The 16,341-nt window shown below is 46.6% G+C and overlaps 1 protein-coding gene and 1 pseudogene across 2 annotated transcripts; both read right to left on the bottom strand.

Moving 5' to 3' along the window:
* Nucleotides 1-1,047: 1,047 nt before the first annotated feature.
* On the bottom strand, nucleotides 1,048-2,365 carry LOC143581510 (aquaporin PIP1-3-like). Its single transcript, XM_077064278.1, has 3 exons — nucleotides 2,139-2,365; nucleotides 1,265-1,405; nucleotides 1,048-1,178 (listed from the first exon to the last, which is right to left on the bottom strand). The coding sequence occupies exons 1-3, from the start codon at nucleotides 2,352-2,354 to the stop codon at nucleotides 1,086-1,088; spliced, it is 450 nt and encodes a 149-aa protein (XP_076920393.1). The 5' UTR covers nucleotides 2,355-2,365; the 3' UTR covers nucleotides 1,048-1,085.
* Nucleotides 2,366-14,914: 12,549 nt separating this feature from the next.
* Nucleotides 14,915-15,687, bottom strand: LOC143581516 (aquaporin PIP1-2 pseudogene; annotated as a pseudogene). The gene is made up of 2 exons (XR_013143836.1): nucleotides 15,192-15,687; nucleotides 14,915-14,988 (listed from the first exon to the last, which is right to left on the bottom strand). The product of XR_013143836.1 is annotated as an aquaporin PIP1-2 pseudogene (transcript).
* Nucleotides 15,688-16,341: the final 654 nt, after the last annotated feature.

Genomic DNA, 16,341 nt, shown 5'->3' with positions numbered 1-16,341 from the left:
TGATTACATGAATATGCGGTATCATTTAGTCAAAAGTAAATTACTTTAAACGATAATTGTAGCCCAATTTTATGAATCGTGTGGTGTCCATGAATATTATCCCCGTTTTATAACCTTACTCTCACTTAACATCTCAGCCGTTTAATACTCCAATCCAAACCAATTACGTTTTACTTTAGGCTAATTAATTAAAGCATAATGATTTGATCACAGTGAAGTGATATACATTTGAGCTCACAGATTTTATAATCATCTAATCTTTATAGAAAAATTGTCTTCATTAGAAACATCACAATGTACTTATGTGTACGAAAGAATGAACCGAACTACACTTGATATTTTGGTCCATGATGAGTCGTATGTATCTTTGTTTTTGCAAATGAATAAAACAGAAACAGTCGATCGAGTGATCAATCATTTGTGTTCTTGTAGCATCCACGTTTAACAGTTTCAAACTTTAATAGGACCAATCTTTAAATTGTATACATTCTTAGCAGGGCACAAGCCAACATGATTTATAAAACTCGCTCGATGTTAGTTATGGCTGAAATTGTTCATTTTTTTCTTTTTAATATATTCTTATATGAAATTCCTCACCTAAAACTTTTGAGGCTAATGCATGATGTGAAAATTTTACATTATGTTCCCAAGTTTCATATATGTTAAAAAGGAAAGAAAAACGAGACAAAAAAGGGGGAAGTGACAAATATATATACAGTATAGTGTTGTGTACCCCAATTCGTCATTGACAGTAATATTACCATTTTAATTCTTATTACCGTCAATAACGATAATTTAAAAGTAATAATAACCCATTTTTATCAATAACTTTTGACCGTTTTAATAAGAATAGTTTTACATTAGCGCAACGTACAAGTATTGAGACAACAAGTTTAAAAATAGAGAAACTTGATTTCGAAGAGATTAACTTACAAAGTACAACAATACAATATAAGCCCACAAAACACTTCCATGGGGCTTCAAACACACTCAATCCACTTAAAATGGGATTTCATTATTTGAAAGGAAAATAAAAGGATACCACTATCTAATTAAATACATGAAAACATTTTACATCCTCTTCATTATTTGTTCTTGAATGGGATGGCTCTGATCACGACTTGGTGGTAAAGTGCTGCTAATGCCGCCCCGATAAAAGGTCCTACCCAGAACACCCACTGTCAATAGACACAACAAACCGTTATCAGTATTCGTCAAATTCATATAAAGTTTCTATTTTAAAGATTGGTACAAAAATGCGTACGTGATCATCCCATGCGTGATCTTTGTTGTAAATAATGGCAGCTCCCAAACTCCTTGCCGGGTTAATTCCAGTTCCAGTGATTGGAATAGTCGCCAAGTGGACCAGAAACACCGCGAACCCAATTGGCAATGGTGCCAATAACTAAAAAGGAACACAAATTCAAGTAAAATCACTTATCAATTGGTGATTAGCTTATTATTGATTGCTTTGGAATTTAACGGTTTGGTTTTCACGTTATTTTGTTTGAGATTTTGTGTCAAAGTAACCGAAAATTGAACCTGACTGGTTAAAACAAATAAAAATTCGGTTTGCCCTACGGTTTTCAATCAAGCAAACCGAATAATTTTTTTTTCTTTTCATTTTTTATATTATAATGAGGCAGCATATTTGGAGAATCAGCACGTGTTCATTCCATTTGCCTTCGACATTTTTGGATCCCTAGCTCCCGAGGCGGTTCGCTTCTTGGAGCGGGTGCAGAAGGTGGTCCACAGTGACTCGCAGAGCCCGATGAACCAAGGATTTATATTTAGTAGAATATGCTTTGCGATTCAAAAGAAAATAGCTGCGCAGCTTGTTGCCCGCTTACCCATTATCCAGATGTAACTTGGTTTGTGTTATATATAAATTAAACATATTGATAAAAAAAAGTTATATTTGTCATTATTTGTTATTGAATTGAATTGGGCTAAATAAGATCGGGTTAAAAGCGTAATTGGACTGAGCTAAGTGGTAAATTTAGATGACCATTTTCTGCTATTCGGTTCTAACCGAATTCACATTTTGTAAAATAAAACCGAGGTTCAGTTTTCACTTTAATATGTTTCAAAATCGAGCTATAATAAATTAATAATAATAATAATAAAGATGGATGTACCGGAACATGAGAGTCACGGGCGCTACGTTTGGCATCGGTGGCCGAGAAGACGGTGTAAACAAGAACAAATGTACCAATGATTTCTGCACCAAGGCCCGAGCCTTTAGTGTAGCCGTGGGCAACCGTGTTAGCGCCACCGCCCAATAGTTTGTATTCGTTTCCACCTTCGAACCCTCTTACAACCCCGGCCCCACAAATTGCACCGAGACATTGCATCACAATGTAATACAAAGTGAAGAAACGTGGATCTACTCACTGGTAGCAGATCTACTTTCCTCGGGTGTGATTATACTATTTCACCGATGGTTCTTCTGGGTCTGTGTTCTTCCACCTACAAAATGAACAGCGCCGTTACTTACCCCTCAGAAAGGGACAGAGGGGTCCTCTTTGGGGTAACCCTCCGGCGTGAGAATCAGTATATTTGTGGAGAAGATAATAATGTGTGTAAGAGGATCTCAAGAGTATTGCTGAATAGCTTAATACCCCCTGATTGTGAGACTGTCTGTTTTGTATGTAACTGACTGTGAGTGAATGTGATTCAATATGATTGAATGTGTTATCACTGCTTGTAACTGTCAATGATTGAGTATGAATGTGTCATCAAAGTGGAGTTGATGCTGTATTTATAGTGCTAAGGTTACCACCGGTTGGGCTCAACCTCGTTGGCTTCCTCCAATCGCACTGCGCCACGTGTCCTCTGGGACACCTGGCGCTTTCTCGTTGGTTGTAATCACGTGGTAACACATGTGTCATGCTGAGTTGTCGACCTTCCATTTGGCAGCTGTCAACATCAGCATATTCTTACTCCTTAAAAAGATGCCTTCTGGAAGGTTGTCTGACGTGCACAATCAAGGTTGCCATAATCCTGATTTGGATAAGGACGAGGTTGATTATGCGCACGTGTGATATGCGCCCATCCTGAGGATGCGCGAGGTCTTCTCTTTATTCTCACGCGCAGATATTTCATGCGCAGATGTGATATGCACGAGCATGTGATATGCGCCGCGCGCTGATGCGCTGCGCGCATATGTGATGCGCGAGCATGTGTGTCTGGGCAGATGTGATATGCACGAGCATGTGATATGCGCCGCGCGCTGATGCGCCGCGCGCGTATGTGATGCGCGAGCATATGTGTGCCTGGGCATATGATGCCTGAGCATGTTTTGTATGCGCCATGCGCATAGGTTTTGGCTTTGTGCCTTCATAATGTCTTTATCTTGTGGGTTGACCCGCCTTGCTCGGTGTTGAGGCGGGTACATACCTCTTCAAGCCCCCCCAGTCTAATGTGTGTCTTATTTCGCGCGAGCGCGGTAAGATGGATATTAGACTTACTGATTTGGTCTTTAAAGGGGTTTTGTCGTTTTATTGGTTGTTTCCATCGTTGCGCGAAGTTCTATCCATTTGGTTGAAAACGAAGGGTCGAACACGTGGTTAGTTGGTGGTGACGTGCACCGTAAACATGTCAGACGTTTCGTGTGCTCGAGGTGCTACAGTTGCCTTTCACGTCCCCTCACACAGCTGTCTTGAACACGTGTCGCGCTCGCATTGGTTAGCACCTGCGAGTGGGGGCGCGTCTCTGCTCCGTGGCAGGTCCGTTACGTTTTTATGTCCCCTCAACAGTGTTAGGGACACGTGCCGCGCCCTCGTTGGCTTACACCTGCGAGTGGGGGCGCGTGAAATCCCATCAGTTACCACTTTTCTCTCTCCTGGGCCTATAAAAGCAGGCCCTTAGGAAATTTTTATCTTCATCTTCATTGTTTCAAATTTTCTATTTTCTGCCTTTCATATTCTGAATTGAGTATATTCATCTTTTTGATTTTTCGATTATCTGCTGGTGCAGTTGTATGTCTGATAGTTCAGACTCGTCTAGCCCTTCAATCACCTCTGTTGCCTCTCGAAGACGCCGTGTGAAGTCTGTGGTGATGTCGACATTGAAGCAAAAGGGGAAAGGGAAGAGGGTTGTTGAGACCACATCGGAGGAAGTAGGGAGGACCAAGGCCACCAAAAGGTGGAATGAAATCCTCTGCAAATTGAAGCAGGCCGATCTCGACAACCTCATCGCCTCTCAGGGCTTTCCCACCCTGTTTGGCTGCATGTTGCCTAGGTCCGGGCAAACGGCGGCGGACCCGCCTGCCGGCTATATATCCCTATATAGCCACTTTTTCACCCACTGCAACCTTCGTCTCCCGATGACAAGGTTTGTGGGTGCACTGCTGAAGTTCTATGGGATTCATATATCCCAAGTCCATCCGTTTGGACTCGTGCGCGTGACTCACTTTGAGTTCATGTGCAAATCCCAGCGCGAGGAACCCACTCCTCGGCGTTTTCAATATTTTTACAAGCCCAAGATCCAGGACAATTGGATCTCTTTCATTCCTCGCAGTCAGAAGGTGAAGTGCTCCACTGTTTCATTCAAGAGCCTTCATGACTGGTCTGAGAGGTTCTTTTACATAAGGGCTGGTGTGATCCCCATCCGTATGACCATGCGCTCTATCTCTTCTGCGCCTGCGGATGAGGGTGTCCTCAAGAACCCAACCGGCGCCTGGGTTAAGAAACTGACCGCCGAACCATCCCCCGCGAAGAAAATTTGCGAGGAGGCGCTGGTGGGGGTCGGCATGAGTAAGCTATGGGCCGACAGCGCGCTTGAGCCCGTTATCCAAGTCGACGGGTTGTGTAAGTTTATTTCATTGCTTTATTTATTTTTTCTGCGCGAACATAATTCTTTTGCTGATATCACTTGACTTGTTTTTGCGCAGTCACCAAGGATTATGTCCTTGCCGCTTATGATGAACAAGTGGAGGGTGGCTCCGTCGCGCTTGGCGCTGGGGAAGTTGGTTTCCCAGATCGCTTCGATGACATGTTCATCCCAGTGGATCTGGAATTTGACTTTGACAGTGACGCGCCTGGTAAGCCTTCGCACTTATGCTCATTCCTTTAGAATACCCAAGTTTATTAACAGTTCTGTTGGTTGTTTTTGCAGATGCGCTTGAAAACTACGAGCTGGAGCTCGCGGAAGAGGAGGAGGAGGAAGAGGAGGCGCCCCTACTAAAGCGCAAAGCTAAGGGGAAATCTGGCGCAGGGGCCAGTAAGAAACAGAAGAAAAATGACACCCCTGTTGCTCATCCCCATGCTCAAACGAAGGGACCTAAGGAAACCCAGGTGTTTACCACCAAGGTTTCTTTAGCTTCCGTGCCTGTGAAAGTGGGCAGACCTCCTGTCCACTTGAGGTATGATGGCGTCACCTCCTCCGTTCGCGCGGCTGAAGAGAGAAGCAGTGCCGCGCCTGCAACAGGTATACTTTGTTTATCTTCATCTGGCTGAATTGTTATTAAACCTTTGCTCCTTTGAATGTTTGCAGAACCGGCGACGGTAGCAGATCAGCCACAGGCGCCACAAGGTGCTGAGGCTGCGCCGGGGACTGCTTCGGAGTCCCCTGTTCTACCCTCTGAAAAGGGTAGAATGAACTTTATGGCGATGTTCGCCGCTGCGAACAGAATTGCGCCAAGGTATGTTTTGCACACTTGTCTTCTTTATTTTTCTTTTGGATTCAGTCATAAACCATTTTTCCTTGTTGATTTGTTCATAGGAGTTGTAGCTGGCGTACAAGTTGCTGGCGACACTCCTGGCGCCGTTGGCGGCGCCGCTGGTTCTGGTCCTGCTCCTGCTAGTGCTGATTCTCCCCTTATTGGGGTTACAAAGGAGCAGGAAGCCGTATTGCGCGCCGAACTGGCGGCGTCGAGACCTCCCTCGCCTCCTCCTACGCGCAGCCCTCTCTGCGAGGCTGGTTTGGAGCCCCCCAGGTCGCAGGAGAAGAGGCCTATTCAAGAAGATGAGGAGGATGAGGGGGCTCAAGCTGAGGACTCCTTGGGAGACCGCGCCAGCCCTGCGATGCCACAAGTCTTCGCAGCGCATACTTCTGGTGGGGCTGGCGCTGACTTTTCTGCTTCATCCCCGCAGGTATGTTTTAATTTGTTGCTCCGCTGCGCGTACCTCCATATAAGTATGTTTATGACTTAGAACATTTCTTGTGTTTTGTAGGAAGGTGACCACGTTTATCGCCCGAGATGGAATATTAATGAAGACAGTTCCTTCCAATCCATGGGCGTATGCGAGGACTTCTGGGCTCATGCCGTGCCTCCTACTGAAAGGAGGTATCAGGAGGAGCGCACCCGCGCTGACTTGCTCAACGATCACATTTTCGCTGGGTCAGCTTTCTTTGCTGCCTCCCAAGAGCTTCATCGCGATTATATTAAAGTACGCGATGCTCTTGTGGCAGCCCAGCAAGAGGCTAAGGTGGCCGCCTGGAACCTTTCTGATGCTCGCGCACGAGCTGAGAAACTCCAGGCGGAGCTCAGCGAAAACCGAGCAAGTGCCAACACCGCCTATATTAAGCGCGGGCATGAGCTCCAAGCTGCGCGGGAGAAGCAGCAGTTGGCGGAGGCCGAAGTTGCCAAGTACGCGCGTAGAGTGCGTGTCTTGGAACAGCAGGCTGAGGCGCGTGACCAAGCTATCGTCCAGAGTATCACTGAAAAATCATCACTGGAGAGCGAGGTTGCGCGCCTGAAGAGGGAGTTGGCGGCCGCGCAGGCCGATAGAGATGAGGCCTTGGCGACGGCGGCGTCCAGCCAGGAAGCACTTGGTGCTGCGCAGGCGGAGAAAGAAAAAATCTTGGCGGCAGCAGCGTCTGATAAGGAGGAGCTAAAAAAGACTAAGGAAACTGTTGAGTTATTAAACTCCCAGGTTCCTGCCCTCGAGACGTCTGTTGCTGGCCTGGCGCAGGATCGCCAATGGCTGGTGTCACAGGGCATGACTCGCTGCGCTTTGGCGATGAAATATTCCGCCGAGTTTCAGGCCCTTGTGATGGACTGCAATGCCGCCGCGCGCTTGGTGGGCCGAGCCGAAGGGTTTACGGATGGGTATGAATATGGCATGTTGAAGAAGAACCCATCCGAGTACCCTTACAAGAGCGACGCGGCCTGCGCGGACATGGCCGCGGTGGGGGAAAAGTATATGAATACTCCCATCCCTATCCTTATGCAGGTACCTTGACCTTAATGAGTTTTACTTGACTAATTTTCCAAGTGTTTTGTACTCAATACTTTTATATTGATTTTGCAGATAGCTGCGCTTGCTGACCAGCCCGACCTCGGCGCGCTAAAGAAGTTGCTCGATGAATGCGAGAGGGCTGGTGGCGATGATGGTGGCGCGGGGGATGTTGCCCCTGCCAGCGGCTCTGGCGCTGCGAATAAATCTGCTCCTGACACCGTCGTGATAGAAGACTCCAATGAGGAGGAAGAACTTGACTATGGTCAGTTCGGAGATGAGGAGCAGGCCGCGTCAGATGCTGCGGGAGATGATGAAGGTGATGAAGTGGCTGACGTCGACGTGGAGACTTGAGAAGCCCTTCATCAAATTTTACATATTTAATTTTTATACTTGTAATTTGTAACTCATCATACTTGTAAATTTCAATCCAATGGAATGAAACTTGTTTTCTCTTTTTCACATCTTGCGCATTTCCATTCATCTCTTCATGTTTGCTTGTATAGATATAAGATATGCTTGCACGTTAAAATAAGAACAAGGTTGTAAGGAAATTATTCACTTAACCTCTGTTCTATTTTGTTTGTGGTTTCGCAGTATCTTGTTTATGCTGACATGCGCGCTAACTTTTCATTATTTCTTTTTTTTTTGCGCGTCGTTGTCGCGCGGTATTTATATGGAAGTATGAGTTTAGCCATTACATGTCAGCGTGTGTTACTCAGATATCCACTATGATTCCGCGCGCGACCTCGACCTGAGACCTTAACATGATATGGCATGTACTTTGCCTTAGTTGTGTTTAAGGATTTTTATGATCAGGCTGCGCGGGATGTAAGATGGATGTTTGTGAGTGTTTTGAGCTAAGGCTCTTTGTTTTGGGCTAAGGCCCTGACGTTTTTAGAGTTAAGACTCATTAACGTGTTTGAGCTAAGGCTCGTAAGTTTGGGCTAAGGCCCTGGCGTTTTAGAGTTAAGACTCGTTAACGCGTTTGAGCTAAGGCTCGCGCATGTATGTTTTACTTCGCTTTATTTTGCTTTGAAGTCAATATAGTGTTGTCATATTGTTCCAAATTAGTAAAGGAAGTGTGAAACATGTATGCAAAGGTAATAGAACAAATATTGAAAGATAGCGCGAATCATCATTCATGATGGCTTAAAAGCCTTGATTACATATTTGAACATTTACATGAAGCATTTTCTAAGCTGTGCTGCGTTCCACGCGCGCGGTATCTTTTTGCCATTCAAATCTTTTAAAGTGTACGCGCCTTTCCCCAAATCTTCTGAAATTTGATAAGGTCCCTCCCAATTGGGGGACATTTTTCCTGGGGGTATCGCGCGACTAGCTTCATTGTTTCGAAGGACAAAATCATTTTTCTTGAAGTGGCATTCTTTAACGCGCTGATTATAATATTTTTCCAGCTTTTTCTTGTATTTGGCTTCATTGATGATAGCCGCTTCTCTGCGCCCTTCAAGCAAGTTGAGGTCCAATCTTCTTTCGCGCTCGTTATCAGTCTTGCTCATCATGAGTACCCTATGGGATGGGCATCGAATTTCTGCTGGGATCATAGCCTCAGTCCCATAGGTTAGGCTGAACGGGGATTCGCCATTGCTAGTTTTGCTTAATGTCCTGTGCGCCCACAGGACATTAGGTAACTCTTCGACCCAAGAATGGGATTCTCCCTCCAATCTTTTCTTCAGCCCATTTAACAAACTTTGATTCGCGCGCTCCACTTGGCCATTCCCTTGAGGGTGGTAGACCGAAGTGAAGATTTGGTTGATGTGCAGTTCTTTGAGCCAGCTGGATATCTTCCTCTCAGTGAATTGTTTGCCATTGTCGCTCACAATTTCCATAGGAAGGCCAAAACAGTAAATGATGTGGCTCCAGATAAATTGCTTCATCGCCTCAGCTGTGATTTTTGCTAGTGGCTTGGCCTCAACCCATTTTGTGAAATAGTCTATCGCCACTACCAAAAATTTCACTCGCCCTTGCGCTTGCGGCAGGGGCCCCACAATATCAATGGCCCATTTGTGGAAAGGCCATGCGGAGGTTACTGGAATCAAGTTGTTCTTTGGACGCATGGTGTTTGGCGCGTAGCTCTGACATGCCTTGCATTTTTGTATTTCTTTTAGCGCATCCAAGTACATGCCTGGCCAATAGTAGCCCGAGCTCATTGCCTTGGCAACCACCATGCGCGGGCCAGCGTGTATGCCGCAGATTCCTTCGTGAATCTCCCTAATCACATAGCTTGCTTCTTCAGCATCCAGGCATTTCATGAGCGGTCCAAGATAAGAGCGCCGATATAATGTACCATCAAGTAGTTCATAGTTCTGCGCCTTGTGTCTTATCTTTCTCGCCTGTGCGCGATCATCCGGTAACGTCCCCTCCTTCAGGAATTCCATTATTGGAGTTATCCAGGATGAAGGGGTTGTATGAATTACAAGGACCGATTGCGTTTGCACTGACGGGTTGCTCATCACTTCCAACCTGACATCTTTGCCAAAGTGATCAAAATTAGTTGATGCCATCTTACTCAACGCGTCAGCGGACTTGTTTTCGCTGCGCGAGATGTGTATGATTCTGAAGAAGTCAAACTGCTCAACGAACTTTTTTGCCTGCTCTAGATATAGAGGCATTGTGCTCTCCTTGGCGTCATATAGGCCGTTGACCTGAGCAGCTACCAAGTAAGAATCAACATGGGCCTCTAGCCTTTTAACTCCAAACTTGCGCGCAATGCGCAGACCAGCCAGCAGGGCTTCATACTCAGCCTCATTGTTGGTACTCTTGAAGTCCAACCTAATAGCATAAGTATATTCATGATTATCAGGGTCCACCAGTTTGAGGCCTGCGCCGGACCCTTCGCTGTTGGAGGCTCCATCAGTGAATAGCCTCCAAACATCTTCTTCATCATTTGCTCGCGGAGGGTCTACCTCGCGCTGAGCTTCTTCAATCTTTCCCTCTGGGATTTCCGTGATGAAATCCGCCAAAACTTGACCCTTTATCGCTGGACGGGGCTTATAAGTGATCGTGTGTTCACCTAATTCCAGCGCCCACTTTGTCAGCCTTCCGGATAGCGCAGGGCGTCGCAAGACTTGCTGGATGTTGTAACCTGTCAGAACTTCAATCGGATGACCATTGAAGTATCTGTGAAGCTTGCGCGACGCGTGTGTTAGTGACAAAACTAACTTTTCCATGATGGAATAGCGCGTCTCAGGGTCTGTCAGCACCCGACTCACATAGTATATTGGCGTTTGGATCCCCTTGCGATCCACCAATAATACTGCGCCGATGGCGCGGTCTCCAGCTGACAAGTACAATGTAAGGGTTTCGCCAGGAAGTGGAGCTGTGAGCGCGGGCAGCTTTATGAGACATTCTTTTATCTCACTGAAAGCTTGCTCAGCCTCAGGCGTCCACTTGAATTGGTTCTTCTTCAAGCAATTCCTCAAAGTGTTAACGAATGGAGTAGATTTGCTGGCGTGGTTCGCTAGGAACCTGTTGATTGACACCAATCTACCATTCAGCTTCTGAACCTCTTTCATGGTGGATGGTGAAGGCATGTCAAGGATGGCTTCCACCTTTTCAGGGTTCACCTTGAAACCATCCTTAGTGACCATTACACCAAGAAATTTCCCCTCTTCCGCGCCGAAAGTACATTTGCTCGGGTTGAGCTTCATGTTAACTTCCGTTAGGCGCTGAAGAGTTTCCTCGATGTCTTTGAGCATTTGTCTCTCCTCCCTGCTCTTGATCACCAAATCATCAACGTAGACTTCTAGATTTCTTCCGATTTGTTCACTGAAAACCGAATCCATAAGTCTCTGATAGGTTGCGCCCGCATTCTTTAAACCAAAGGGCATTTTTGTGTAACAAAAAACACCCTTGTCGGTTCTGAAGGCAGTCTTGTCTTCATCCTGTGGTGCCATTTGAATCTGGTGATAGCCTTTGTAGGCATCCAGGAAACATTTGAGCTTGAATGGCGCCACGGAGTCCACCTTTGCGTCGATGTTTGGGAGGGGGTAACAGTCTTTCGGACATGCTTTGTTGAGGTCCTTGAAGTCAATACACATTCTCCATGACCCGTTGCTTTTCTTTACCATCACAGGATTGGCTACCCACGTCTGGTATCGGATCGGGCGGATGATGTTTGCGCGCAACAGGTCCTCCACTTGCTCATTCATGGCCTTCGCCTTTTCATCCCCCATGATTCTCTTTTTCTGAGCAATTGGCTCCACCGACTTGAACGTGTTAAGAGAATGTTGCGCCAAGTCTCGCGGGACCCCCGTCATATCGGAGTGTTGCCACGCGAAAACCGACGTGTATTTTGTGAGCAACTTTTTCATTCTCAATCTCGTTTCGTCTGAAATGGTAGCGCCAATTGTGACCGTTTGCTCTGGGAATTTTGGGTTTAAAATCCACTTCTCTGGCGCATTGTCAGCCATTGGAAGTTTCATTCTCCCTTCCCGCGGCGTGCTTGTCACTGCGCACAAATGATCGCGGTAAACAAATGTTACGCCTGTTGGTGTAGGGAACCCCAATGCGCCGTGCGCTGGCGACGGTACAGCATTAAATTGGGCAATCGTTCCCCTACCCAGGATCATATTGTGGCATGACGTGGTGGGCAAGACCAAGAAGTTGACAACTTCGGCTCGCTTGTGCTCATCATCCCCCATAGTTAGTTCAAACTGAATCTGGCCTAGGGGATGTATGATTTCATTTGAGACACCACAGATTGGTGCGTTCACAATTTCGAGCCGCGCTTGGTCTGCCGGGTCTAACTTTCTGAAACACTGCTCAACATAATGTCAGATTCGCTTCCAGTGTCCACCAGGACCTTTGACACTTCGTAATGAGCAATGTGTGTGGTGATGACGAGAGGACTGCTTATTGAAGGGCCTCCCCTGATTCTTGGGAAGATGACTTGCTGCTCGCGCCAATCTCCGTGGATTTGCGCGCTTCTCTTTTTTGACGTCTGCCCTTGTCGTCCCCCCTCAGCCACACAGATTCTTTTGTATTTCTTGCTGTCAGAGGCTCCTTCCGGTTGCTCATCTTCTATTCTTTGGTTTTTTACCAAGTGAGCCAGCCTGCCTGACTTTACATCCTTCTCGATCGCATCCTTTAAATGATGGCATGCGTCGGTGTTGTGGCCCGGGGACCTGTGAAATTCACAATATTTGCCACTGTTTTGCGGTCCCTTGTAGTGTAGTTGCTTGGGGGGCTTGAATTGGACATTCTCAGTGCTTAACACCTGTGAAGGTGTTTTAGTGAGGGGTGTCCATATTCTTGGCAGAGGTCTGCTAGGATCTCTGCCGCCCTCCCTCTTGTCACCCTCCCCGCGATTACGAACTTCTTTTTGGGGCTGAGGTGAGGTTGGTTGCGCTTGTTTTTCCGCGGAAGAAAAACTTGTTGGCTGCAACCTGGACCATACAGAGTTCTGTTTGGCCCTCTTCTCTTTGCTGCGCGGTGATTCTGCCTGATGCGCTCTTTCTCTTGCCCTATCTTGGGCAATCTGTTTCTCATTTCTCGCGAAAACTCGCGATGCCTCCATTAACTTGGCCCACGTGGTGGGCATACCATCTTTGCTTACGAGAGCCCGGCGGAGTTGATCACTGCGCGCGCCTTGTATAAAGGCCACGCGCAGGAGCTGCTCAGTTATACCCCCGATTGCCAGGGATTCCTGATTGAAACGAGTGATGTAATCTTCAATCGTTTCATCATTCCTGCGTATGCAGTGCATGATGTCATCAGGATCGCGCGTGTGCCTGCGCTGCTGTACGAAGTGGGCTTGGAACTTTTCTAATAGTTCCTCGAACCCATAAATTTCCCTGTCGGCAAGCTCTCGAACCATACCCGCGCTGCGCCCGTGAGGCAGCGAGCAAACATATGACACCATGTTGGCATCGTCCAGCTCTCTAGGTTTCCCGTGTTATAGAAACCTTGCAAAAAGTCATCTGGATCTGTTGTGCCATCATATTTGCCCAGACCACTTGGCATCTTTGTCTTGTGCTGGATGGGAGCCTGCGCGATGCGCGCAGTAAACTTTGAGTGTTTTACCAGGATGGCTGGTCTGTAGGGCGTGGTTACGTCCACTTGCCCTCTGACCGGTGGGCTGTACGGCATGTGCAGATCCAGATCTGCTCTGGCTCCAGGCGCCATGTTCACAGGCGCGCGGAGCTGTGAGCCTCCTGCATGAGTATCCCGTGTCTTCCTCATGCTATGCACTTCTTCATCACTGAACTCAGTGTGTGCAGTGTGAACAGAATGTCCTTCTTCCGGCGCGCGCGGCCTTTTTGTAGTCTGCTTATCAAAAGCTTGCCTTTGTGTTTGGTCGGCTAGCTTTTTCTGCTGACCATTTCATTGTATTTTTCCATCAGACGCCGCTGCTCGTTTATGAGCCATTCATTTGGATCATTTGTTTCCTCTTCTGGACCCATTGGTCCTTTCAGTTTCGCGCCGGCCATATTTTGTAACGTGAGATCGTCTGGAGGAGTTTCAGTCTGGCCGTGAGGGGTTGTGACGAAGGGACGGTTGCTGGTGGTACGCGTAGAATCACGCGGAACCCTCAGAACCTGCTGTCCGTCGTTAACACCCTCACGTTCAATATCCTCCAGAGCTTGATCAACGTTACGAACTCCAGAAACCATGGTGATTGATTTTTTTTATAGATCTGATGAGATCTGATTGCCGTTTGTAACAGTGGATGGAACCAATGAAGAAACGTGGATCTACTCACTGGTAGCAGATCTACTTTCCTCGGGTGTGATTATACTATTTCACCGATGGTTCTTCTGGGTCTGTGTTCTTCCACCTACAAAATGAACAGCGCCGTTACTTACCCCTCAGAAAGGGACAGAGGGGTCCTCTTTGGGGTAACCCTCCGGCGTGAGAATCAGTATATTTGTGGAGAAGATAATAATGTGTGTAAGAGGATCTCAAGAGTATTGCTGAATAGCTTAATACCCCCTGATTATGAGACTGTCTGTTTTGTATGTAACTGACTGTGAGTGAATGTGATTCAATATGATTGAATGTGTTATCACTGCTTGTAACTGTCAATGATTGAGTATGAATGTGTCATCAAAGTGGAGTTGATGCTGTATTTATAGTGCTAAGGTTACCACCGGTTGGGCTCAACCTCGTTGGCTTCCTCCAATCGCACTGCGCCACGTGTCCTCTGGGACACCTGGCGCTTTCTCGTTGGTTGTAATCACGTGGTAACACATGTGTCATGCTGAGTTGTCGACCTTCCATTTGGCAGCTGTCAACATCAGCATATTCTTACTCCTTAAAAAGATGCCTTCTGGAAGGTTGTCTGACGTGCACAATCAAGGTTGCCCTAATCCTGATTTGGATAAGGACGAGGTTGATTATGCGCACGTGTGATATGCGCCCATCCTGAGGATGCGCGAGGTCTTCTCTTTATTCTCACGCGCAGATATTTCATGCGCAGATGTGATATGCAAGAGCATGTGATATGCGCCGCGCGCTGATGCGTTGCGCGCATATGTGATGCGCGAGCATGTGTGTCTGGGCAGATGTGATATGCACGAGCATGTGATATGCGCCGCGCGCTGATGCGCCGCGCGCGTATGTGATGCGCGAGCATATGTGTGCCTGGGCATATGATGCCTGAGCATGTTTTGTATGCGCCATGCGCATAGGTTTTGGCTTTGTGCCTTCATAATGTCTTTATCTTGTGGGTTGACCCGCCTTGCTCGGTGTTGAGGCGGGTACATACCTCTTCACAAAGCTCTAGTCAACGACAACTTTCTCGCCAAAAACAAACCAAATGTTACCGCCGGATTAATGTGACCACCTGAAATTTATTAAATAATAATTAGTTAATTACTCAAACTGATTATAATTTAAGTGGTTTATAAGAGTATTTAGGAATATGTTAATTTTTTGTTAAAAAAGGCAAGCATGCTGAATTTTGTGATAAGTTATTAAAAGTCAAATATATTTAGGAGTATGCTAGTTTGTAGTAAAAAAAGTCAAATGTGTTGACTTGTGACATACCCGATATTCCAGCCGTGCAATAGACGAGTGCGAAGATCATGCCACCAAAAGCCCATGCAATGCCTTGGATTCCAACGGTCCTGCATTTTGTTGGTGACTTAACCACCCCCATAACCGTCAAAACGGTCACATATAAGAACAGAATAGTAGCAATAAACTCGGCAATACCAGCTCTGTAAAACGACCACGAAGAAAGCTCGGACGCCTCAAACAATGGAGCCGGTGGTGGCTCTTGGTAGTCCTTATCGGGGACCTGCGCCGCGGTCCCAATTGGTTGTCTTTCCCGGAACTTGTTTGCTCCCAAATTAACATCCTCTTCCTTTCCCTCCATAATATTATTATTATTATTATTGATTATCTCTAGTAGGAAACTTACTTAGTTTGTAGATGTGTGAATAAGTGGTGGTGAGTGTGTGATAATATATAGGATGAAGTGGTGGGGTATGTTGTGGAACAAAATGGTCTATATTATATGACCGCCCAAACATAATAATGGAAGTGAAGAAACACTAAGTGAACCCTGGACAGATTGTAGATAATCTGGGGGTTAAGTAATGTTTCCCACGGATGAGATCTAGCTGAGAAGGCTGTTCTTCAGGAGACCTGCAAAACAAACACCGTAAGCTCGTCACTGAGAAGGGGGGGTTCCTCCTTGTGACCACCCTCCGGCGTGAGAATCAGACTAGATTGCTCTGAATATAAGTGTATATTAAGAGATTGCTAGATAACTGGATAGCAGATGATCTTACCATTCCAAGATGTTGGAGTATTTATAGCCGAAGGTAGGTTTCCAAGCAGGTACAGCCGGCTGAATAGTATTCCTGTTCTACCAACAGTGGATTATGCACAGGCCATACTGGTTGGTGGATAAGTTACGGCCAACAGTAACAAAGTCGGCTGCACTATTCCACCAACTGTAGATTATGCACGTCCCACCTACTGTGGATTATACGCAGGCCATGCTGGTTGGTGAATAGGTTACGGCCAACAGTAACACTATTCTACCAACTGTAGGCTACGCACGCCCGTCAGTAAGAGTTGGTGAGTAGGCAGCGGCTAATAGTGACAAACAGTACTAGAGGGTGCTCCTCCTCGTACTGTTGTCGGTGAGCTGTCACCCTGTGATTGGCTCATGGGTTGTTCTGGTCAG

The sequence above is a fragment of the Bidens hawaiensis genome, unplaced genomic scaffold (assembly GCF_021521415.1).
Source record: "Bidens hawaiensis isolate Kalapana, Puna unplaced genomic scaffold, B.hawaiensis_p1.1 tig00031087_1, whole genome shotgun sequence".
NCBI classification, from domain to species: domain Eukaryota; kingdom Viridiplantae; phylum Streptophyta; class Magnoliopsida; order Asterales; family Asteraceae; genus Bidens; species Bidens hawaiensis.
Note: the sequence above shows the minus strand (reverse complement) of the source record. Positions and strands in the feature narration are given on the sequence as shown.